The following is a 25,485-nucleotide window of genomic DNA, read 5'->3' as shown; positions in this document are numbered from 1 at the left end:
TGTAATATAAAGATCATACCCCCAAGACATTACCAATAACAGGGGAAGTTAGCATTTTGGGGCGGTGGGGTTATGATATTCATGCCTCTGTAACTTTCTCACTCATCATTATCCGTAATCATGGTAGCATCCATATTAATTGTAGAAGTGTTCAGAAAAATATTGTTTTCTTATTTACAATAGAAGTATCCAAAATTACACAATACATGATTTACCATTCATTTCTTTTGGAAACAAAATAATCTGAAAGACACTGTAAGTGAATTTGTCCAAATACTAATAACAGACTCAGATGCATAAATGTTTGATCTTGAATCCAAAATGCTGCAGTAAAGAGTCAAATTAAGGTTTCAGCTTCACTGACCAAAGAATTACGTAGGGGAGTGTATGTAGATAGAATTCTAAGGCTAGCGATATATCTCTCTTTCTTTCTCTCGCTCTTTCTCTAAAAATGTGTCCCAATGGGTGCAACTTTCTAGGAATGACATGTCGCGGCCTACACCCCCACTAGCACTGCCAAGTAACAAGCTATTGTCTCAGTCACCTCAGTCTCAACTTAACCTGACACCATGCATTCATACAAGCTCCTGCCACCATGCTTCTATCCAATGACTGGCTGGCGTCCTACAGACGAGGTCACAGCCCCTACAGAAAACCTATTGTTAACTCATTCAGTGTAACGGCCCACAAGAACCCTTTAACTAATTGCATGTCAAATAAGAATGATGGTACTAGTAGCCAGACAAGTGTTTGGGTGACATTACTAAATTGCGTAGAAGGGTTGCTAATGTAACTGATTTATGGGGTCTCGTCCAGGATCTCATCAAACTAACATGGAAAAAGACACTTGCTGTTTTTCTAATGCATATTTGCTTGGACAGGCAGTGTTATGTATGTGGCGGGAAAAAAGGCAGGCTTCTCTCTCAGGATCTACCGGGCCCCAGTGATATGGATATTGTTTACGTAGTGCCGGTCAGCGACTGTTACCCAAGAGTGGGGCTAGGCTAGCGCGCAAGGCTCCTATTCCCTCACGTTGCTGGGTCTTGTTCCTTAAACGCTTTGCAACAGAAAACAAGAATGAGCGTTTCTTATTGGCCAAAACCTGGTAGTCCCTCCCTGTTTCAGTCCGTTTCCTTTTGTTTGGTGTCTAATGAACGCTACCTTGAGGAATGAGACTAGGGTTATGCCTCTGTTGTGACAAGAGTTATCATATAGGGTTTCTTTCCAGCTTGACCCACTGACCCAGTCTACATATAGCATGTGTATTTAAGACACAGTAGCATGCCCAATACGCACATACAGTATATATTCTTTAGCCTATATCTGTAGAGTTCTGAGGAAAGTTAGATGGAGATGTCCATGCATTGGGTTTTATGGTGTTGGGACCGCTGGAGTCTGATTGTGCTGCATTCCTGTGTGCTGTGGTGGGCTACTTTTGTGTTTTTTATGGTTTAGCTGATAGGCTTTTACATGGAAAACGAAGCTTCAGCAAAAAGAGTGGTATTCAAATCCAGTGGTTTCCCTTCCCTATACACGTGTGAAAGGTTCTTTCAGCAGGGCATTGTGTCCTTCCTTGTTGCAGATAGGAGTTCCTCTAGTAATTTGTCATTTGGCTAATATGCTTGTGTTAAAGTAGCTACTTCAATTAGTTCCTGAATGGTTCAAAGTGCCTGCCAGTGTTGTTTGTCTTTTCAGTAGGACGTGTCTGAGTAGATCAGTCTTTGTAAATGGAACCACATTTGCGCAAGTTGAGAATGAAAGTGGAAGTTGTAGGCTACTGAGAAATAGAGGTGATATGAGGGTTGTGAGGAATGGAAAGAAAGGGTCACAGCTGGTTTCACATCTCTTTTAAAAGGAAGAAAGAAAGAAGAAATGCACATTTGTGTCTTTTGAAGAAGATTCCATCTCAAACATGCCATTAATCAATTTACTCTCGTTTGCCCTCAGAACTCAGAAAGGATGGCGTCACAGGAAGGGGGGGAGCCTCCTCCTAACGGCAGCCAATCAGACAGCCGGTTGAAGAGCAAGAAGCCGCCCAGTCTGGTCATAGCCATCCCTGCCCCAGAGGAAGAAGAGAGGGATGAAGAGGGAGCTGAAACAGTCAAGCAGGTACCCCTTTGACCTGATCTTTCCATTTTGACCCCTCTTTATGGAAACATGTTCTGTACTTGGAAAATGGCAGTTGATGCTCTGATGAAGGCCATTTCTGTAGGAGAGGGAAGAATTGGCAAGCCAACTTTTACAGTTGGTAGTATAGTCGGGGAGTTTCAGCCCCCAACTGAAAGCATTCTCCTCTTTAGTAAAAAGTTATCTCCCTTGCCTTCATACACAGTATGTCATGTGTCTATGGCACTGGGCCAGCCATATCCCAACCAGCCCCCCCAAACCTCACCTACATCCACACCCAGTCCACTCATGCTAGTGTTGCACGGTCACTCACGACTAGCTACTCTATAGCAAAGCTGAGATATTCCCTGTTAACATTCCTGTCTTTACATTTTGGGCTTTATAGATAGGGTCAGGGTTTTTTCTGAACTGGACAAAATTACCCCCAAAATCCAGATTTAGTTTCCCCTATAAGACCCTTAAACGGCCATTTGAAAGTTGATCTGGTCTAATGTAGTTACATTAGCTAGTTTTTGGGTACATGTATCCATTTTTCTGGTTAACTCACATCTCTTCTCTGTCTCTGTCTGGCTGGCCTGGCGCACCCCGGGGGACTCCTTCAGATTAAGTGGTTATTTAGCCTAAAATGATCTGCTCCAATCACGCATGAAGCACTCCCTGCAACATTACTTTTCAAAAGTCATCATTGTTAGGCGTCTGCCTGCAGAGCTTAGGTGTAGGAAAGGGATGAGGGAGGGTGTGGGTGGGTGGGTAGGTGAGTGTGTGTGTCTGTGTGTGTGTGTGTGTGTGTGTGTGTGTGTGTGTGTGTGTGTGTGTGTGTGTTTCCCAAACAAAGAGCCTCTGGTGGCAGGCTGGCTAGCTAAGCACACCCCCTGCTGGCTGACACACAGGCAGCTCACATGGCTCTCACAATACTCCGTTAACTCCACAGTAAAGACACAAATGGGCTTTGAAAGAACATGCAGTATGAAATAACATTACAATGGAAAAATATTAAGCTTTAGGATACTCTTTAGGATACTGTTTCCCTAGTATCACTTCTAGGTTTTGTAAAATAAATGATTTGTGCATTTTGCTGCAGTCTCAGAAAAAGAAAAGTCCTTACTTTGCCATTCTTACACTTCTGTTCTGGAATAAGGTGATTTATCTGAGCTAAACCGGATAGTTGTCATCACTACAGGCAATGGAACGCTGTGGGCTGAATCAAAACAATCATGCACTTAACGCGCATTTCCGCCCAAATGTTCCATTGACAACAATGCACGATTTACACGATCTTAAGATTATTCACACACCGCAAGTGAAGATTTATCCCAGTAGTATACCAGTGATGGCGTGAATTCCATTTATATTCAGCCAGTCCATTTCAAGTGCCCTTTCCTTTCATGGCCTGCGGTATACTGGCTCTCTGAGGTAGGATTATGCTCAGTATTCCTACCTGTATACTGACCCTCTGCTCTTTCCCCTGTCCCTCTGTCCAGCCCCTGCGTTCGTCCCTGAAGAAGAGTGAGAGCCTGCAGCAGGCCAGTCCTCTGTCTGACAGTGGTACTGATGGTGGTGGTGGAGGAGGTCACAATGTTGGGGACAAGAGGGCAGCCTTCCACAGACAGACCTCCCTGTCTCAGAGCATACGCAAGTAAGTGGGGGTGGAGAGAGGGAGAAGAGAGAGGGGAGAAATAAAGGGAGGAAGAAACTAATGGAGGGCAGAAGAAAATGCTGAAAGGGTGTATAGGAGGATTTCAGGGTCAGTGGGTGAGAAAGGAGGAAGAGGGAAGAGGGCAATAAGAAAGGGGAGGGACTGTATGAGAAGGGGTTGGGGCGGTGGAAAGAGCCTGTAGATGAACAGAGAGAGAAAAGACAGTGGGAAAATCACACTTGCATCCTCTTTCCTCCTTCTCAAACCCCATTGGAGAAGAAGGTCAGAGGGGAGGGATCTCTGGCTTTCTCATCCAATGGGTTTTGAGATTTGGGGGGGAGCATATAGCGGAGGATTTCCTTTTATGACTGTTTGGAATGTTGGACATAATTAAGTTGTATTCTCTCTTTATTATTCTCTCCTCTTTCCCCCTTTCCTCTCTTCCAATACCCTGTCTCTCCCTCCCCCTCCTGCCAGGGGTACAGCCCAAGCTACAGCCCAGGCAGCAGGTTGGTTTGGGGTGGGTGAGGACTGTGAGACCAAGCAGCAGCTATGGCAGAAGAAGAGCCTGCGCCACTGCAGCCAGCGCTACGGCAAGCTCAAGGCCCAGTACAGAGAGCCAGAGCTCCCCATCAGCATGGACCAGGGCCTGGACTCACCCGCCGCAAACAAGATGCCCAAGGTAGGCTCCTAGGTCTGACAGAACTGGGTCAGTACAGTGCATTCGGGAAGTATTCAGACCCCTTGACTTGTTCCACATTTTGTTACGTTACAGCCTTATTCTAAAACGGATTCGATTGAGGTTTTTAGACATTTTTGCAAATGTATTAAACATAAAAAAACGTAAATATCACTTTTTACATAAGTATTCAGACCCTTTACTCAGTACTTTGTTGAAGCACCTTTGCAGCAATTACAGCCTTGAGTCTTTTTGGGTATGACGCTACAACCTTGGCACACCTGTATTTGGGGAGTTTTTCCCATTCTTCTCTGCAGATCCTCTCAAGTTGTGTCAGGCTGGATGGGGAGCGTTGCTGCACAGCTATTTTCAGGTCTCTCCAGAGATGCTCGGGCTCTGGCTGGGCCACTCAAGGACGTTCAGAGACTTGTCCCAAAGCCACTCCTGCGTTGTTTTGGCTGTGTGCTTAGGGTCGTTCTCCTGTTGGAAGGTGAACCTTGGTCCCAGTCTGAGGTCCTGAACGCTCTGGAGCAGGTTTTCATCAAGGATCTCTGTACTTTGTGCCATTCATCTTTCCCTCGATCCTGACTAGTCTCCCAGCCCCTGCCTCTGAAAAACATCCCCACAGCATGATGCTGCCACCCATACTTCACCGTAGGGATGGTGCCAGGTTTCCTTCAGAGTTGACACTTGGCATTCAGGCCAAAGAGTTCAATCTTGGTTTCATCAGACCAGAGAATCTTGTTTCTCATGGTCTGAGAGTCTTTAGGTACCTTTTGGCAAACTTCAAGCGGGCTGTCATGTGCCTTTTACTGAGGAGTGACTTTCGTCTGGCCACTCTACCATAAAGACCTGATTGGTGGAGAGCTGCACAGATAGTGGTCCTTCTGGGAGGTTCTCCCATCTCCACAGAGGAACTCTGGAGCTCTGTCAGAGTGACCATCAGGTTCTTGGTCACCTCCCTGACCTAGGCCCTTCTCCCCCGATTGCTCAGTTTGGCCGGGCGGCCAGCTCTAGGAGAAGAGTCTTGGGGGTTCCAAACTTGGAGGCCACTGTGTTCTTCGGGACCGTCAATATTGCAGAAATGTTGTGGTACCCTTCTCCAGATCTGTGCCTCAACACAATACTGTCTCGGAGCTCTATGAACAATTCCTTCGACCTCATGGCTTGGTTTTTGCTCTGACGTGCACTGTCAACTGTGTGACCTTAAATTCACAGGTTGTGTGCCTTTCCAAATCATGTCCAATCAATTGAATTTACCACAGGTGGACTCCAATCGAGTTGTAGAATCATCTCAAGGATGAATGGAAACAGGATGCACCTGAGCTCAATATCGAAATCTCATAGCAAAGGGTCTGAATACTTATGTGAATAAGTTATTTCTGTTAATAACTTTTAATACTTTCGCAAAAATTTCTAAAAACCTGTTTTGACTTTGTCATTATGAGGTTTTGTGTGTAGATTGATTGCGGGAAAATTAGCAGTGCCCAGAGAGTGAGGGATAGGGACTGTTTGTAGACGGGGCCACTGTATTAGCAGTGCCCAGGGAGTGAGGGAAAAGGGACTGTTTGTAGACGGGGCCACTGTATTAGCAGTGCCCAGGGAGTGAGGGATAAGGGACTGTTTGTAGACGGGGCCACTGTATTAGCAGTGCCCAGAGAGTGAGGGATAGGGACTGTTTGTAGATGGGGCCACTGTATTAGCAGTGCCCAGAGAGTGAGGGATAGGGACTGTTTGTAGATGGGGCCACTGTATTAGCAGTGCCCAGGGAGTGAGGGATAGGGACTGTTTGTAGACGGGGCCACTGTATTTGTTGCACAATCAAACCAACTTTACCTAACAAGACGCTATCGTCACTTGTCTCGGTGTCCGACATCCGATTAGACTCCGCTTTTGGACCTCTACTCAGAATGGAGAGATCACAGAGAGTAGGTGGAGGAAGGGCGGCGGTAGTGCCACTCAAGGGGAAGTGAAGTGCACCCTCTGCCTGCCCTAAATAATGCAGAGCGGGGCACCGTGTTGACAGGAGGTAGGCTTACATCTGAGCCCCAACCAGACGTGGTGTTTCTGTTAGTCCCCACACACTCCGCTCTCCTCCACCGACTCCAACACTCCCGCTCACTCCTGGGTGCTTATTCGTCTCCACGACTCTCTCTCTCTCTGTCTCTCTCCTTCTGTCTGTCACTCTCTGCCCACTTATTTCTGTCTCTCTCTCTCTCTCTCTCTCTCTCTCTCTCTCTCTCTCTCTCTCTCTCTCTCTCTCTCTCTCTCTCTCTCTCTCCCAATCTCTCTTTTTGTTCATCTTTCTCCTTTGCTCTCTGTCAACACCTATGAAGACTCGGGTAAGACTTCATAACGAGCGTCTACACTCACGCTGACTGACACCTCTACACACACACAGACGCAAACACACACACGCACACACAGACGCACACTCAGAACACTCCTAGTAGATGGGTTATAGATGTGTGAATGTCATTGTGACATCAGTAAAGCTTTCATGTGGAGCCGTCAGTGTAATTCTGTGTCAGCTCTTGTAGAGTGCAATGTTTTCATGATTTAGTTTCCAGCTAGCTTAAATGTCCCCTCCTTGAGGATTTCAGCATTACAATGTAGCTTTTATTTGTGATGAAGCTAACGATGTGACAGTTAATTAGTTTATTTATTTATTTTTATATCTGTTTAATCAGCGTGAACGTACCCTGTCTGTCCGGCGCTCTTTCACCCCCCCCCCCCCCCCCCCCCCCCCCCCCCCCACACAGATTGTGGACCCCCTAGCTCGGGGGCGAGCGTTCCGCTACCCGGATGAGACGGACCGACCTCCCCGTACCCCCCACACGGGACCCGTCACCCCGGGGTTTACCTCCCTGTCCTCCTTCACCTCCCAGCGCTCCGGGGGCTACGCCCGTCTGCCCCAACGCAAGAGGGAGTCTGTCGCCCGCATGAGTATACGAGCAGCATCCAACCTACTCAGGGTGAGCGGGCACTGGGGGGGGGGAACGTTAGGTGAAGTGTGTGTGCCGGGGTGGGTGGGGTTTCCTCTCCAGCCTGATCATCACTGGGGATCGTTAGAGGAAACTACACTACCTTTGTGTGTACATTCAAAAGCATGTTTGTGCATGTGTGTTGCTATTGAGCGAAATACAGATGAATGTTTGATGGTTTTGTGTATCTACGTCCCCGACATAAATACAGATTTTTTAGCTTAAAAGACTGCTATGTTGATCTGTGTATGTTGTACTCTACTTCACAGTCATATTTGAGTTGGGTTGTCTCTCCCCACATGCTAGTCTTTGATGTTGTCCCACTAACGTCCTGGTTGTGTGTGTGGTTCAGGGTCGTTCAGGTCTAGTGGGCTCCCAGACCGGTCGTAGTTTCCCCCGGCGGAGCTTCGCCCGGCCCAGCTGGCTGGAGGAGGACACGGTGGACTCAGCAGACACTCACGGGTCCGTCTTCTTCAGCAAGGTAATGATACTCTGTCTACCTTTCTCTCTGTGTCCTTCTCTTGCTTTCTCTGTCTCTCGTTCGGTTTGTCTGTCTCTCCGTGTGCCTCAGTCTCTCTTTTCTCTTTCTCTCTCTCCCTCTCCTTTCGCTGCCTCCGTCTGCATGTTTTTGTTTGTATTAGTTCTGTCTCTTCTATGTCTCTCTCTCTCTCTCTCTCTCTCTCTCTCTCTCTCTCTCTCTCTCTCTCTCTCTCTCTCTCTCTCTTCTATATGTCTCCCTGTCTTTTCTATGTCTCTGTCTTTTCCCCTCTCTCTTCTATATGTCTCTCTCTGTCAATTCTATATGTCTCTGTCTGTGCTCTGTGTTCCAGGTGAAAGCAGTCAGTCTCAGTTTAGCCACTGTGCTAGTTCACACAGATGAGATAATTAACACAATGTCAAGTGGCTATTTTGGGTCCCCTCCTCTCTCTCCTCCAGCAGTCTGTATGTGCTACCAGATGAATCACAGTCCAGCTCCCAAAGTAATGGACCGGCTGCTGGATGTACCGTTGGCGTGAGAGAGATGGAGGGATGTAGTCTGGAGAGATGTATGGGCTGGTGAGGGCTATGTGGAATGAGGGTTGGGGAGGATAGTAGGTTAAGAAAGCCAGATCCTGTACTGTTGGTGTGAGACGTGTGTGATGGAGTATGTAGTGATTTATATGGACTGGTAGAGGGGGACGATGGTGTGTAGGGGAGGATAGTCGACGGAATGATTAGTGCAGAATGGTGGATTGCATTTTCTACGTTAAGACAGTTGAGAAGAGATTGGTTTTCTGTGGGCCTCTCAATAACATTCTCCCCACGTCAACTCGCTCTCCCTCTCAGGTGGATGCCCATGAGGAGTTGTACTCCATGGCTGATGATGTGTTCGAGTCGCCCCCTATGTCAGCTTCCTACGGAGACCACCATGAGCCCTACCAGAGCCTGTAAGTAGCCTCCATTAGAGGGATGGGGAGAGAGATTGATAAAGTCTCGTTGGCTTCTACAGTATTTGACTTTAAGTTTGTCTTTCTCTCCTCCACTCTTTCAACCCTTCCCTTCGCCTCATGTTTCTGTCTCTGTTTCGCTCTCTCTCTCTCGCTCTCTGTGCGTCTCGCTCTCTCCCCCTGTCTGTCTCTCTCCCTGTGTCTCTGTGTGCGTTTCGCTCTCTCCCTGTGTCTCTGTGTGCGTTTCGCTCTCACCCTGTGTCTGTCTCTCACCCTGTGTCTGTCTCTCACCCTGTGTCTGTCTCTCACCCTGTGTCTGTCTCTCACCCTGTGTCTGTCTCTCACCCTGTGTCTGTCTCTCACCCTGTGTCTGTCTCTCTCCCTGTGTCTCTCTCCCTGTGTCTCTCTCCCTGTGTCTCTCTCCCTGTGTCTCTCTCCCTGTGTCTCTCTCCCTGTGTCTCTCTCCCTGTGTCTCTCTCACGTGTGTGTGTGTGTGTGTGTGTGTGTGTGTGTGTGTGTGTGTGTGTGTGTCCCAGTAGGGACGTGTCTAAAACCCCCACCATGCATATTGAGAAGGCCGGGTCACAGCAGCGGGGGCGTCGTATCGCCTCCCAGGTCAAGCACTTTGCCTTTGACAAGCCCAAGCGGCAGTACGGCATGGGCGTGGTGGGCAAGTGGCTCAACCGTCAGTACCGCCGCAGCATCAGCAGCCAGGTGCAGAAACAGCTGGACGACTTCAGCAGCCACAGGTGAGGAGGGAAGGATATGAATACGTACAGTACTTTCATACACACACACACACACACACACACACAATCCACACCTAGTACTTCACATTTAGTGGGCATTCATTCATCTTTGAGAACCACATGCGGGATCTTCGCTCTGCGGTGATATCGTTGTGTACATTTTTCAAATGATCCAATCGAATAAGTAAAACGACCCTGCTGTGTCGTCTCCCTCAGACCGTACTTCACCTACTGGATCACCTTCGTCCACGTGGTCATCACCATCCTGGCCTGTGCTACGTATGGCTTTGCCCCTGTGGGGTTCGCCCAACACTCCACCTCTGAACTGGTGAGGAGTCCCACAGGGCCTAGGCAACTGGACCCCCTAATAGGATCCAAAATGGCTTCTGTAATCCAGTGGTTTCTGTGGTGGCTTCTGGCATAACTCTTTTAATCCACAATGGCTACCTTAGTGATCTATTGCGCTGTTTCTCCTGACTGTTTTCTTGGTCTCCCTCCACAGGTGTTGAAGAACAAAGGCATCTATGAGAGTGTCAAGTTCATCCAGCAGGAGAACTTCTGGATCGGCCCTGGCTCTGTGAGTCACTGCTGTTCTATCGCACATGTCATACATACTTACATGTAGGGTCATAGGGAAAGGCTTATAGGTGCACATACCGTAGGCTTATGCTATATTAACACGCACACGCACACACACACACACACACACACACACACACACACACCTGAACCCCAGCACGTGCTGTAATCTCCTCACTCTGTACCCATATCTGAATCTGATGGGCTACGTCTGCTGTGGTGTTGGTAGGTGCCAGGTGGGAGACGCACTTAGGCTTCAACAGGACACGCTAAAGAAGTTCTGGACTGACTCACTGGTACTTATTAACTAGTTATTTACTCACTTACTGCAGTGTACTTACTAGTGTGCCTTCTGACTGTACTAGTGTGCCTTCTGACTGTACTAGTGCGCCTTCTGACTGTACTAGTGCGCCTTCTGATTGTACTAGTGCGCCTTCTGACTGTACTAGTGCGCCTTCTGACTGTACTAGTGCGCCTTCTGACTGTACTAGTGCGCCTTCTGACTGTACTAGTGCGCCTTCTGACTGTACTAGTGCGCCTTCTGACTATTAGTGCGCCTTCTGACTGTACTAGTGCGCCTTCTGACTGTACTAGTGCGCCTTCTGACTGTACTAGTGCGCCTTCTGACTGTACTAGTGCGCCTTCTGACTGTACTAGTGCGCCTTCTGACTGTACTAGTGCGCCTTTTGACTGTATTAAAGTACTTTCTGACTGTATTAAAGTACTTTCTGACTGTATTAAAGTACTTTCTGACTGTATTAAAGTACTTTCTGACTGTACTAAAGTACTTTCTGACTCATTCACACTTACTGACTTCATTTTGCCTTGAGAAACTTCACACTTGTCAGGTTCATATCCACTTCGACAGTGATACAGAATGTTCATTTCAGAGAATGTGGTGGGCTGACAGTCAGTAACCCAGGTTACAGTTTATGGTCTATGTAGGGTGTCAGGTGAAAAAGTGGGTGTTTTCTGATCAAGTAAGACCATGGCTCCACTACATCATCCCACATAGGCCACAGTATGAAGAGTGTAAAGGGTCCCACACGACTAGTCTAGTGGGTGGCTAGAACTCAGATAACTGTAGCTGTGGTTTTGGTGGAAAACTATCTCGGTCTGTTCTCTACTGTGATGCACTAGATGCTACCTTTTTGTATGGTTGACTATCAAAATAGGATCTCTTGACTACTTAAGTAAGCCTAACTCTTTTTTTGGCCCTGGTTCTTAGTTGCCCAGTTAGGTTAACTTTATTGGATTCCCAGGTTAGGTTAACTGTGCTGGGGTTGCCAGGTTAGGTTAACTATTTTTGGTTGCTATGTCAACTATGTGTCTGGTTGCCAGATTAACAGTGTATTCCTGTATTCTATCCCTCCTCACAGGAGGACCTAATCCACCTTGGAGCCAAGTTCTCCCCGTGTATCCGCAAGGACAGCCAGATAGTCAGTCTCATCCAGAAAGCCAAGGACCAGGAGAGAGAGTCAGGCTGCTGTGTACAGAATGACAACTCTGGCTGTGTCCAGACCCTCAGCAACGACTGCTCGGTACACAAACACACACGTACGCAGTAGGCTCACATGCATATGTATTACTGTAGGCCCACACAAATACTGTAGACCCACACACATACACACAAACCACTATTGTACTCCCACTTACACTCCCACGCTCTCTCTCTCTCTCTCTCTCTCTCTCTCTCTCTCTCTGTGTCACACTCACACACACTCTCTCCTGCCACCTAGAGATGAATGCTTGTAAACTTGTGTTTATTCTGTTCTGTGTGTAGGAGTCGTTGGCCACCTTCATGAAATGGAGGGATGAACATGTGGACATTCTGAGGTCATCAGGCTCTGTGTGTCACCAGGACCCCAGGTACTGTCTTTGATGCTGTTCTGCTATAACAACTACAGTGGTAACACACACACACACACACACACACACACACACACTGTCCTGACAAGGTAAAACTAACTCAAGAGAGTATCATAAAGTGTCTTCCTGCTATCTTATTTCCTGATGCATGCTGGGAACAGGACCTGTGAAGAGCCCGCCTCCGCAGAGCCTCACATCTGGCCCGATGACATCACACATTGGCCGGTGAGTGACAGGAGGATCAGCCAATGTTATGCTCCGTTTGACAGCCCTGCTAATATGTATTGCGTGAACAGACATCGTCATGCATTCCATATCTACAGAATGTTGTACCCCGCTGTACAGTGTAAGCCCCCGGTATTAAAATACAGCAGTGGATGAGAGGTTACTGAGCCATCGTAACCTCAGGTCTTAGATCAGTGGAAACCAACACTAGCTTCTTCTCACCCTCCCTCCATCTGATCCCAGATCTGCACCTCCCCCCGCAAGACGAACCTGACAGGCTACAGACACATGGACTGCAACCTCAAGGGACGACCCTGCTGCATAGGAACTAAGGGCCGGTGTGAGATCACTACGAGAGAGTACTGCTCCTTCATGCACGGTTACTTCCACGAGGAGGCCACCCTCTGCTCCCAGGTAGGTGGGTGTGTGTCTGTCTGTCCTGCGGTGGGCGTTGTTTACAGGGTGTGTTTAATGACAGCCAGCTCTCTTCGTTAACAGATCCACTGTCTGGATGATGTGTGTGGCCTCCTGCCCTTCCTCAACCCTGACGTCCCTGACCAGGTCTACAGGCTGTGGCTCTCCTTGTTCCTACACGCAGGGTAATCATACACTGTATTTCTATAGTACTTTTCTATACATGATATTGTTTTTAGCCTAAAGTGCTTGACAGTAAGAGTATGTCGACCTCGGGTCGTCTGACTGTAGTCACATCAGTACTTAGTGCAAATCCAAACACCATAGGTAGAGTCATGGGATTTTGCTGACCAATTGACCTGAACAGGAAAGTCTCTGTAATACTCTGTTAAAGGTCAAATGCAGTCGTTTTATCAGTCAAATCATTTCCGGGTAACAATTCATTAACTTACTGTGATTTAAAAAAGAATAATAATGAAATGGTCAGAAATAGCTTCTTAGCAAAGAGCAATTTATCAAGCAATAATTTAGCTAAGACTATCTGGTAGTGGTCTGGGGAGGGGAAAACTTCAAATGTGCTTTTTTTTGGCAGAGGGGTTTGGAACTCTCTTTCTTATTGGTCTATTAACAATTAACAAATGTACTGCCTGCAAAACTCCATCCCACCAAAACAGCAGTTCTTACACTAAAAGGGCACTATTGTCATTTTCACAATTTCACAGTATTATTCCAACCTCAGTGTGGATATATATATAAAACACAGGTAAATCACGTTTTTGACTGCACTGGGCCTTTAATACTTTGTGTAACCCTAGTTGTAGCCTACTACACGGCTCTGATTGTTCCTTGTCAGTTTACATGGTCAGTGTGAACTCAGGGATATCCCATTGTATGGCCTTAACAGCAAATACTGCGTCGAGAGGATTCCCCCCACATGATTCAGATACGGGTACTTAGTGAGGAGATTACAGCACGTGCTGGGATTCGTGTGTGTGTGTGTTAATATAGCATAAGCCTACGGTATGTGCGCCTATAAGCCTATTTCCATGTGTTGTCCTCTGACTGGCCTCTTCCCTTTCCCTATGAAGCCTTCTCCACTGCCTGGTGTCCGTAGTGTTCCAGATGACTATCCTGAGAGACCTGGAGAAACTGGCTGGCTGGGTCCGCATCTCCATCATCTACGTCCTCTCTGGCATCACCGGCAACCTGGCCAGCGCCCTCTTCCTCCCCTACAGAGCTGAGGTACACACACACACACAGACACACACACACACAGGCTCACACACAGGAGCGCACGTACACACACCTGCTCAGCTAACACAACCGCCACTGCTAATCTCCATTGAGCTGGTCAGGTGTTTTCTAGGAAAGCTGGCGAGAGAGAGAGCGTTAACATCTCAGCTAGGCCCGGGCAGCCACTGAGCTTAGCTCGGTTACTGGAGGAGCTTTGGATAGGGAGATTACTGGACTGGACGTGACCCCGTCTGGAGGGTAAACGATCAGGACTTAACTGCCTCTGCCCTGCCTCCATATCACCTGAAGCTGGAAAACCACCATTACACGTGGCTTGAGAAAGCCATAGAGATCCTCTATTCATTTGTATGCTCAAAGCATTGGTAGAAATGCCATTGACAAAAACGTATTGCAATTGTGCAAACTGTCTGAATTGCTGGGGTTGGCACAGTCAACCAGACGTTCTGACAGCCTGAGAACAAGAGCCTTGGCTGCAGTAGCCAGATGTGGTGTGCCAGGGTCCCCCTAGTGGTGAAAAGGAGTTTCAATTCACTCCATGTAAACTGTAAAGCTCCATGCATCCAACACATTTTCATTCCTTTGTCCAACACAGACAACTGGGTCTCATGTACATGTTTAATCACAAATGAGTGTTAACCCAGTCAGTTGACCCATTCATTCTGTCTCAGACCATGTCTGAGTCTCTCACGTTTTGTCATTCACTGACATTCCCATTGTAGCCCTATCTTCACCTTTTATTTATTTATTTATTTCACCTTTATTTAACCAGGTAGGCAAGTTGAGAACAAGTTCTCATTTACAACTGCGACCTGGCCAAGATAAAGCAAAGCAGTTTGACACATACAACAACACAGACTTACACATGGAGTAAAACAACATACAATCAATAATATAGTAGAAAAATAAGTCTATATACAATGTGAGCAAATGAGGTGAGATAAGGGAGGTAAAGGCAAAAAAGGCCATGGTGGCGAAGTAAATACAATATAGTAAGTAAAACACTGGAATGGTAGATTTGCAGTGGAAGATGGTGCAAAGGAGCAAAATAAATAAATACAGTAGGGGAAGAGGTAGTTGTTTGGGCTATTGATAGATGGGCTATGTACAGATGCAGTGATCTGTGAGCTGCTCTGACAGCTGGTGCTTAAAGCTAGTGAGGGAGATAAGTGTTTCCAGTTTTAGAGATTTTTGTAGTTCGTTCCAGTCATTGGCAGCAGAAAACTGGAAGGAGAGGCGACCGAAGGAGGAATTGGCTTTGGGGGTGACCAGAGAGATATACCTGCTGGAGCGCGTGCTACAGGTGGGTGCTGCTATGGTGACCAGCGAGCTGAGATAAGGGGGAACTTTACCTAGCAGGGTCTTGCAGATGACCTGGAGCCAGTGGGTTTGGCGACGAGTATGAAGCGAGGGCCAGCCAACGAGAGCGTACAGGTCGCAGTGGTGGGTAGTATATGGGGCTTTGGTGACAAAACGGATGGCACTGTGATAGACTGCATCCAATTTATTGAGTAGGGTATTGGAGGCTATTTTGTAAATGACATCGCCGAAGTCGAGGATCGGTAGGATGGTCAGTTTTACGAGAGTATGTTTGGCAGCATGAGTGAAAGATGCTTTGTTGTGAAATAGGGAGACAATTCTAGATTTGATTTTGGATTGGAGATGTTTAATGTGAGTCTGGAAGGAGAGTTTACAGTCTAACCAGACACCTAGGTATTTGTAGTTGTCCACATATTCTAAGTCAGAACCGTCCAGAGTAGTGATGCTGGACGGGCGAGCAGGTGCGGGCAGCGATCGATTGAATAGCATGCATTTAGTTTTACTTGTAGTTAAGAGCAGTTGGAGGCCACTGAAGGAGAGTTGTATGGCATTGAAGCTCAGAGGAAATGTCCAACTCTCTGTGTTCCTCTCCCTGACCGTAACACGCTGGTGCTTGTTGTGTTATCTGGACATGATCTAATCCATCCAAGCCCTTTTCTTCTGCAGTGTGTGATGTGCTAATGGTAAGTTAGTCCAATCCCCTTGAAGTGAGGCAGCTGGCTTAATTGTGCCTGTGTGTTAAGGAGAGAGCGAGAGAGGCAGGGACATTCAGTCCAGGTTGCGGAGTCAGCAGTAGGGTAAATGTGAAGGGCACAGGAAGGGATTTCAGAGCGTCTTTGGACAGGAGACCCTGTTCCCTTGTAATCTCCTCTTATAGCTTTACCATGCTATTGCTGTCCATTTGGCATAGGAAGAGTGGACAAGTCACTTAAATGTTTTTCCCTTGTTCTATTTCTTCTGGTGTTCAGACTCCTTTCTGTATGACCAGACTGTAATAGCCCATCCATGCTAAACTTTGATTCACTCGTAGTCCCAGTATGTTAGGCTGTAGAAATGAAGAGTGCGAATGTTACTGGAAAGAAGAGGATAGGCTACAGTTTTGAGCTCGAGGACAAGGCTCAGTATGGTGGACAGGAAGCATTGTTTGTGACGTGGGCATTGCCAAGTGGGAGAAGAGAGCTGCTGTGGATTACCTAATTGGCGCAAACCGACCTCTCCCAATTGGCCTCTGTAAAACGCACTCTCTTGCTCGCTACAGATTACCCGAAGGATATTGTGTGGGTTAACAAAGGTCACTGCTACACTAATCCAGATTCCTGGTCTGTTCAATTGTTGAAAAAAAGATATGATCTGGTCTTCCAGTGCTTCTACATACAGATTATGGATCAGAGTTTAGTACTCCCGAGGAGTACCTATTTCTGGAAGAATCTCTTTTTTTCATTTCCCCAGATTACCAGCTCTATTACAAAAATCTGCAGGTATGTGGCTGCAGCTGTGCGTCTTTGACATGATTTGGCGCTAGGTACGTCTGTCACTGTCCTAGTGTGAAGTTACTGTGAGGTAGCACTCAGAAATGTCACCGCTGCTGCACCAGCAGGACGCAGGCTTTCACACAACAGGAATAGCTCCAGAGACGTGAGGCGACGCACGGCTCCTCATCTCAAGCCACTTAGGGCCCAGTTTGAGTAAAAGGGGATTATCCCATTGGTGGAGTAAACAAGACCCCGAATTGGTGGCCGAACCAGTCTCTATCCACTGTGGTTAAAAACATCACAAATTAGGGTTGGTTTTAGGTCTTCACGATGTTGGAAACTAAATGTTTGTGTTATACCCCTAAAAGGGATATATATATATATATATATATATATCACACGGAGATGTGGCTACGGCTTCAAGTCACTTGTAATGAGTCTTTTCTTATAAAGTCATCAGCCATTTACATAGGTACAAAATATAATGTTTCACAAATGCACAATATATTCTCTCAAATTACATAGCTGTTACAAGTATTCAATAAACCAGTATTGTCTCATTTATACATTACAATGGCTCAATGGATCGTTTATTATCCCTCTTTAAATTGACACTATGAAATGCAATGACGAGCCTTTTTAAATGCATCACATATCTCACTATTTATTATCACCATGAATTATCCTTGTATATACTGTTCCTAAATGTATTACATACTGTATTAATTCCTATCAGTATGCAAACTCGTCCTATAACAACAAAAACATGCATAACCTTGTAGTAATTCGTATTTAGTGCTTTTGATCACAACAACTTTCACATTTCCCGAAGGTTTTCCATTGTTCCCATTTACCCACACACACAGGAGCTGTGCGCAAGGTCTCTCTCGGGGCACGCTCTGATCACGAAGTCACCTTGTGCAAGTGAGCAGCCTTCTAGAAAGCCTGCTAGCAAAACGGCTAATTTCAAAGTGGTCACGTACACATGGTTAGCAGATGTTATTGCGAGTGTAGTGAAATGCTTATGCTTCTGGATCCGAGAGTGCAGCAGTATCTAACAGGTAATATCTAACAATTCCACAGCAAAACCTAATATCTAACAAATTCCACAACGTAACCTAATGCACACAATTTAGTAAAGGAATGGGATGAGAATATATAAGTATAAAATATATGGATGAGCAGTGACAGAGTGGCTAAGATGCAATAGGTAGTAAATAATAGATAGTGAAGTATACAGTATACACATATGAGATGAGTAATGCGAGATATGTAATTATTAAAGTGACTAGTGTTCCATTTATTAAAGTGGCCAATGATATCAAGTCTGTAGGTAGGCAGCCGCCTCTCTGTGCTAGTGGTGGCTGTTTAACAATCTGATGGCCTTGAGATAGAAGCTGTTTTTCAATCTCCCTGTCCCAGCTCCGATGCACCTGTACTGACCTCGCCTTCTGGATGATAGCGGGGTGAACAGGCTGTGGCTCGGGTGGTTATTGTCCTTGATTATCTTTTTGGCCTTCCTGTGACATCGGGTGTTGTAGGTGTCCTGGAGGGCAGGTAGTTTGCCCCCAGTGATGCGTTGTGCAGACCGCACCACCCTCTGGAGAGCTCTGCGGTTGTGGGCGGAGCAGTTGCCGTACCAGGAAGTGATACAGCCCGACAGGATGCTCTCAATTGTGCACCTGTAAAAGTTAGTGATGGTTTTCGGTGACAACCAACATTTTTTCAGCCTCCTGAGGTTGAAGAGGCGCTGTTGTGCCTTCTTCACCACACTGTCTGTGTGTGTGGAACATTTCAGTTTGTCGGTGATATGTACACCGAGGAACTTAAAACTTTACACCTTCTCCACTGCTGTCCTGTCGATGTGGATTGGGGGGTGCTCTCTTTGTTGTTTCCTGAAGTCTACGATCATCTCTCTTGTTTTTCTGACATTGAGTGAGAGGTTATTTTCCTGACACCACACTCCGAGGGCCCTCACCTCCTCCCTGTAGGCCGTCTCGTCGTTGTTGGTTATCAAGCCTACCACTGTGGTGTCATCTGCAAACTTGATGATTGAGTTGGAGGCGTGCGTGGCACGCAGTCGTGGGTGAACAGAGAGTACAGGAGAGGGCTGAGAACTCACCCATGTACAAATAACACATTTACTGTTTTATACATCTGAAACATTCTGACACAAACAAAAACATTCTAACCTCCCAGAAGGACGGGCGAGGAGGAGTTAGGCTTTTCACGCGCCCTAGGCACGCGGCCCACACGTTCCAGACACGCTATATGGGTGCTCTGAATCCAATCATTCCCCAGACTTTGAGTCACTCTTCAATGTAGAAATTCAGAAGTCAAAAGTTGAGACGTTCTGAAACTCGGCCTCTAAAGAAACAACTAGACGTCACAACAGTAGCACTCTCTAGTTCTTCTTCAAAGGACTTTCTGAATCACTCGTGAGAGCAGGAATTCAGAAGTCAGAGAGAGTTCAGACGTTCTGAAACTCAGCCTGTCAAACGAAGTGCTCAATGGCCAATGAAGCTTCGACTGTCTAGCGCTGGCTGCGGAATGATTGGATTCAGAGCACCCATATAGCGTGTCTGGAACGTGTGGGCCGCGTGCCTAGGGCGTGTGAAAAGCCTAACTCCTCCTCGCCCGTCCTTCTGGGAGGTTAGAATCTCAGATTAGCCATCTGCCCCGGTACGCCCACCACAGCCCTGATGACAATCTAATCAGGATGCCAGCTGTAGAACCTGTGACCAAAGAACCATTGCTGTTGGTTTCAACCTAGACCTAACTATTGAGTAGTTACAACAGAAATGTACCTTAAGTCGTAAGGTTTAGAACGAAGGCACAATGTAATACTCTTTTGTTATAGTACACCAAAAATGTACTATCCAACGTCACTGTAGACATATAAAAGTGAAGATGGTTAAAATGTCCGATGGTGTAATTTATATATTGATCGCAACATTTGTTTGGGGACATTATACCAAAGAGAATTACCCTGCTGAGAGGAAGTTAATTGCAGGGCTGAACCTCTCCAGACCCCTGAGCTGCATGCATTTGGGTCAGTAGACTACCGACCAAATTCACTATTACACACAGACGTCAACATTTAATGCACTCAGCTGGTGCACTTGCTGCCCATTTTGCCCGGTTCCTATTGTCCTCTGCTATAAGGGACTATACCAACTCCGCCTCAGTCATCTGCCTGCCCATTAGCAAGGAGTACATATGCTACCACCACTTCCTTCATGCTAATGTACTAGCATTTGATATGAATTTCAACAGATGCCAGTGAGCAGGATGCATGCATTTATCCCGGCATCTTCCGCTGATATGCCCCATGCTATGGTCAACAGTGACATTCATTCACGCACGTGCTGGTCTTGTCACCCATTCATCCAGTGGTGGCATCGTCATTGACTGAAACATCATCCCCTCCCTCCATTTTGTTTGATCAGAGCAGGTGGATGTATGACTCTCTCTTTTCCCTCTCTCTCTCTGTCTTTCTCTGGTTGTTATCCAGGTTGGCCCAGCTGGCTCCCAGTTCGGGCTGCTTGCCTGCCTGTTTGTGGAGCTCATCCAGGGCTGGCAGATGCTGGAGAAGCCGTGGAAGGCCTTCCTCAAGCTGGTGGGCATCGTCTTCTTCCTGTTCCTGTGTGGCTTGCTGCCCTGGATCGACAACATCGCCCACATCTTCGGCTTCCTCAGCGGCCTGCTGCTCTCCTTCTCCTTCCTGCCCTACGTGACGTTCGGCGACTTCGACAAGTACCGAAAGCGTGTCCTCATCCTGCTATCGCTGCTGGTCTACCTGGGCCTGCTCTCCTCGCTGGTTGTCTGGTTCTATATCTACCCCATCAACTGGCACTGGCTGGAGCACCTCACCTGCCTGCCCTTCACCAGCAAGTTCTGCGAGAAGTACGACATCGACCATGTGGTGCACTAGGCTAGCACTCACTAAAGCGCTAACAGCTAATGCTAGCTGGCTTTAGAACCTGGACATTCACTAAAGCGCTAACAGCTAATGCTAGCTGGCTTTAGAACCTGGACATTCACTAAAGCGCTAACAGCTAATGCTAACTGGCTTTAGAACCTAGACATTCACTAAAGCGCTAACGGCTAATGCGAGCTGGCTATAGAACCTGGACAGGAAGCGCAGTGGAAAATACTTTTAAGGGAAACGGAACTTAAAGGGAGTGCGCACCTGGTTCATATGCCCGTAAGCACCCAGGGTATCTACGCACATTGCCTTCAAGACTGTACAGCTATGCTAGTTCCTCTGGAGAGAATGACTCAGTCTGAGCGTGGCGTTAAAGTGGACTTGGAAGACTACAGAGGATATCCTACCCTATCGGTTCATAAACTGTCACGTTAATACTACAGAGGCCTCTTATTTGTTACCTTTTGGACTCATTTTCTACAACACTGGATGTATCAAACACTACGTGATATAGCATTTCATTATGTTCAAATACTTTGAATTAGCTGTTCATGTGAGCATTTAATTATGGTATTGAATACAAGTCATACAGTCTGTCACTGGCTGGAGCATTGTTTCAACTTGAACCTAGTTGTGTGTGCTTTTCATGACTTTTCCATGGCACTTTTTATTTGGGACCAGTTAAGTGTTAAGAATTCCATCCAATAGCAGTTGCCTTTCAAATGAATTATACCGTACAGACAGTGTCAATACAATTGTGTTATTATATCTGTAAATTATGTTTGTTCTTCATCTGAAGGATTGGTCTGACCTTCCAAATCCTGCCTTCCAATCTGCCTAGGTTATTTATGGCAACTGCCACAGGTGCTTGAGAAATATACATCTAACTAATTCCAATTGAACTGTGTCACTGCCCCAAAAACAAGCTGTTAGCCTTACGGAAGGCTTTTCAGTTTAAGTGCACTACTAATTAAACACGTTGACTTGTTTTGGCCATAATTGTGGCGTCTCACTGGACATTGTGTTATAGCTTTGATACTCAAACGTTAATGAAACGTAATATCGTAAGATTATAGGATCTGACTGACTGTCCAAAAGGCAATATGTGATCTGATAGAGCAAACTAGAAAGTCCATGTTGTTTCACTTCAAAGTACAATGTGCTTGCACTATATCTCTACAGTAATATATATATATATATATAATTACAGCACTTCAGTGCTATCAAAGCAAATTACTTATCAATGTGTTATGTGTATATATTTAAAAAGCGAACGAGAATCCGTGTACTGTGTGCCATGATCAATGGCCATTGATTCAAGAAAGGCTGCTAGTCACTCTTGCCATTACAGATATCAAAATGGCCAACAGAGTTTCTGCCATCCCGGCCTGCTCCTGGTCTCTTTATGACCCTCTCCTCTGGCAGCTGTCCACTCTTCACTGCTTAGGACATTTCCTGAGAGGTGGATTACTGCGGTGATGTGGATTATTTGAGCAGGATTTACTATGCTTTGTTAAGTCACTTTACACACCAGTCAACTGGTGGCGTTAATGGCCGACTATGTCAATAACGTGCAATTCTTCACAGGTGTTGGTTGGACGATGGTTGAGTACTGTTTTACGTTGTTTTGTCATTTGGGCATTTAAATGGTTGTGACCCTGTTTAATTTGCTCGGAATCTGTCCCTCTTTTCTTTTTATATGAACACTTTAGCACAGTCTGCTCCTCTTCATAGGAATTCACAGTGCCTTCTGAAATGTGTGTAACCCTTGAATTTGAGCGTCTGTAAATCGGCAAGCATAAATCTGTAACTGCATTTGGACCAAATTGATTAGTTATTTATTGTAATAAAAAAGTATACTTTGGAATTTGCTCTTACTGAGATATTGTGATATTATTGCTGCAGTTTTTAAGATATTACCCTGGCGTGTATGTACAAATTCACACGATGTTCTTAAAAATAAATGTAAATGTAATAATGTTTTCCATCTTGTGTGTCTTGAGCTCATAGATTCAAATTCCGGTAACCTTTCCTGACTTTTGTGAAAATGGCTGAAGGAACTACTACTTTGGATCTATGCTTCTGAACTATTTCTCTTGACAATCGCATTCAGCCAGGTGGCGTGGTGGTGCTTGAAAAGCTAGGAATAGAAAAGCTGTTGTAGATTCCACCCTCTTCAAGAGAGATTTACTCCACAACTTTAATCTCTTTGGGTCACGTTTTTGCAAGCTGAGAAGTTGAAAACAAGTTGCGTTGTCCTCTAAATCTGGCGTTTGTTAATCATAGAAACCATACAGTGTAATGTATTTCTACATTCCAAATGAAAGGGAAACAGTCAGAAACAGAAATGTTTGAAAATTAGTTTATTTTCTTATTTTCAAAATGTTATAAAAATCAGTAACGTCTTGATTCAAGATTGATGGAGGAAGAGGTGGTGGTTTTCTACAGAGAAAAAGACGACTCATTTATCAAGGGGAATGGAAAATCCTGGGGAGGGATATTGGTAAAAATGGCTGTGTTTCTATTTTCAAATACTGTGCTAGCTACAAGTATATTGTTCACAACTCCATACTATATTGGCAGTTGGATTCCCATAAGTGTGTCATTACTACCAACACCCTCCAGACATGGCCTCTACTGGTAATGCTGCTTACTGAATACAGTAGGCCTAGCTTTGTTTAAAATGCTTGGCAGCAGCAAATAGGCGATTCTCGTAAATCCCTAGAAGTTACACGACAATAATGCTTGCTAATGGACACGTTAGCAGATAAACCCCTATAGCCCCAGCTAGAGGGGCGTACAATACTGGTCTACTTTGGAGACTGGCGTCTCTGCTGACAAACAAACACAGCCTGGTTTGCTTATATCCCTCCCTGATATACTGTATATCGGTAATCTAATTTCAATATTTTCAAAAAATCTAGAAAAAAACTAGTTCTAGCTAAAAGAGTAATACTACCATTAATACTACTAACATGGTATATACCATTGATAATAAAAGTCACCACCCAGCTGTTTTAGCTGCCCAGTGCATTTTAAAGGCATAAATACAGAAGGATAAACAAAAACATTAGTGATCTTGAAAAGCAAATGAAAGTCCCGGGCAATCACCCAGGTGTTGATGTGCCATAAAGCTGCATATTCAGACAGGAAGAATGAGATTGAAAGTGTCCTTCTTGGTTGCTTGGCTCACGAGACCACAGTAAAAAAGGGACATTGAGTTAATGCTGTTTTAATGCTTGCCATGGATTGATACACAAGCAGCACAGCCACAAAACGCTAACAGGAAGAGAGAAGCTAGCTGATCCTTCTTCAATCTAGGCCTATCTGCATTTTCGTTAGATTCTCAAGTCATCCATCAAGATGCAATTTGTTTGCTAAAATCTCAGACTTAACTTGAGTTAAAAAATGTCCAGCATTTTATACAAAAATATGTACTTTGCTGCATATTTCCTTGCTGTACTTTTTTAATGTAAACCTAGCATTTTTGGCAGTTAGCAGATTCTATTTGGTCATCATGAATAAGACATTTTGTAAAAATGTATAAAGTAATACATTTATAATCACTTAATTACTCAAGTAATTCCATATCTTCCCCAAAGATCATGTCAGCCTTTGAGATGAAAAATAGCCTTTCGTGAACGAACACTCACGTTTGACTAGCTTTGACTTTGACTACTTTGAGGAGAAATGTACTTACTATGTCTGTGATATGTGGTTGTCCTACCTAGCTATCTTAAGATGAATGCATTAACTGTAAGTCGCTCTGGATAAGAGCGTCTGCTAACATTTTTAAATGTTTGGTCTCTTACGGGTCAACTATCTTCTGTAACACCCACCACATAGGACACACAAACCCTGCCACAACACAAAACAGTGAGCACAGACAAACACCTACGAGCCACTGCACTAGTATCCCACATGTAACTCAAAGCAAATATAATCTCGTTCCCAGAAACTTTGTGCAATAGACTGGGAACGAGGTTTCACCAAGCTGCTTACATACAGTGGGAAGAAAAAGTATGTGAACGTTTTGGAATTATCTGGATTTCTGCATAAATTGGTCATAAAATTTGATCTGATCTTCATCTAAGTCACAACAACAGACAAACAGTCTGCTTAAACTAATAACTCACAAATTATTGTATTTTTCTTGTCTATATTGAATACATCATTTAAACATTCACAGTGGAGGTTGGAAAAAGTATGTGAACCCCTAGGTTAATGACTTCTCCAAAAGCTAATTGGAGTCAGGAGTCAGCTAACCTGGAGTACAATCATTGAGACGGGATTAGGGATGTTAGAGCTGCCCTGCCTTATAAAAAAACACTCACCATATTTGAGTTTGCTATTCACAAGAAGCATTGCCTGATGTGAACCATGCCTCGAACAAAAGAGATCTCAGAAGACCCAAGATTAAGAATTGTTGACTTTCATAAAGCTGGAAAGGGTTACATAAGTATCTATAAAAGCCTTGATGTTCATCAGTCCAAGGTAAGACAAATTGTCTATAAATGGAGAAAGTTCATCACTGTTGCTACTCTCCCTAGGAGTGGCCGTCCTGCAAAGATGACTGCACGAGCACAGCGCAGAATGCTCAATGAGGTTAAGAAGAAATCTAGAGTGTCAGCTAAAGACTTACAGAAATCTCTGGGACATGCTAACATCTCTTTTGACAAGTCTACGATACGTAAAACACTAAACAAGAATGGTGTTGATGGGAAGACATCACAGAAGAAGACACTGCTGTCCAAAAAAAATATTGTTGCACGTCTGAAGTTCGCAAAAGAGCATATGGATGTTCCACAGCGCTACTGGCAAAATG

At 45.4% G+C, this 25,485-nt stretch overlaps 1 protein-coding gene across 3 annotated transcripts in view; it reads left to right on the top strand.

Moving 5' to 3' along the window:
• Positions 1–22,642, top strand: part of LOC115178806 (inactive rhomboid protein 2) — a 39,259-nt gene extending 16,617 nt beyond the window's left edge. For 2 of the 3 annotated variants that reach the window (XM_029740133.1, XM_029740132.1), the window contains 16 exons: positions 1,948–2,109; positions 3,609–3,763; positions 4,241–4,445; positions 7,205–7,417; positions 7,779–7,907; positions 8,753–8,853; positions 9,390–9,602; positions 9,819–9,930; positions 10,105–10,179; positions 11,561–11,722; positions 11,965–12,050; positions 12,212–12,275; positions 12,519–12,689; positions 12,774–12,874; positions 13,778–13,931; positions 20,247–22,642. In XM_029740133.1, the coding sequence (XP_029595993.1) occupies positions 1,960–2,109; positions 3,609–3,763; positions 4,241–4,445; positions 7,205–7,417; positions 7,779–7,907; positions 8,753–8,853; positions 9,390–9,602; positions 9,819–9,930; positions 10,105–10,179; positions 11,561–11,722; positions 11,965–12,050; positions 12,212–12,275; positions 12,519–12,689; positions 12,774–12,874; positions 13,778–13,931; positions 20,247–20,666 (2,511 nt within the window). In that variant the 5' untranslated portion in view covers positions 1,948–1,959 and the 3' untranslated portion in view covers positions 20,667–22,642. The remainder of the gene's footprint in view (positions 1–1,947; positions 2,110–3,608; positions 3,764–4,240; positions 4,446–7,204; positions 7,418–7,778; positions 7,908–8,752; positions 8,854–9,389; positions 9,603–9,818; positions 9,931–10,104; positions 10,180–11,560; positions 11,723–11,964; positions 12,051–12,211; positions 12,276–12,518; positions 12,690–12,773; positions 12,875–13,777; positions 13,932–20,246) is intronic. The other variant, XM_029740134.1, reaches the window with a different exon arrangement.
• Positions 22,643–25,485: the final 2,843 nt, after the last annotated feature.

This window comes from Salmo trutta, chromosome 38, assembly GCF_901001165.1.
Source record: "Salmo trutta chromosome 38, fSalTru1.1, whole genome shotgun sequence".
Lineage (NCBI taxonomy): Eukaryota > Metazoa > Chordata > Actinopteri > Salmoniformes > Salmonidae > Salmo > Salmo trutta.
The sequence above is the reverse complement of the archived record's forward strand: the minus strand, read 5'-3'. Positions and strand labels throughout refer to the sequence as shown.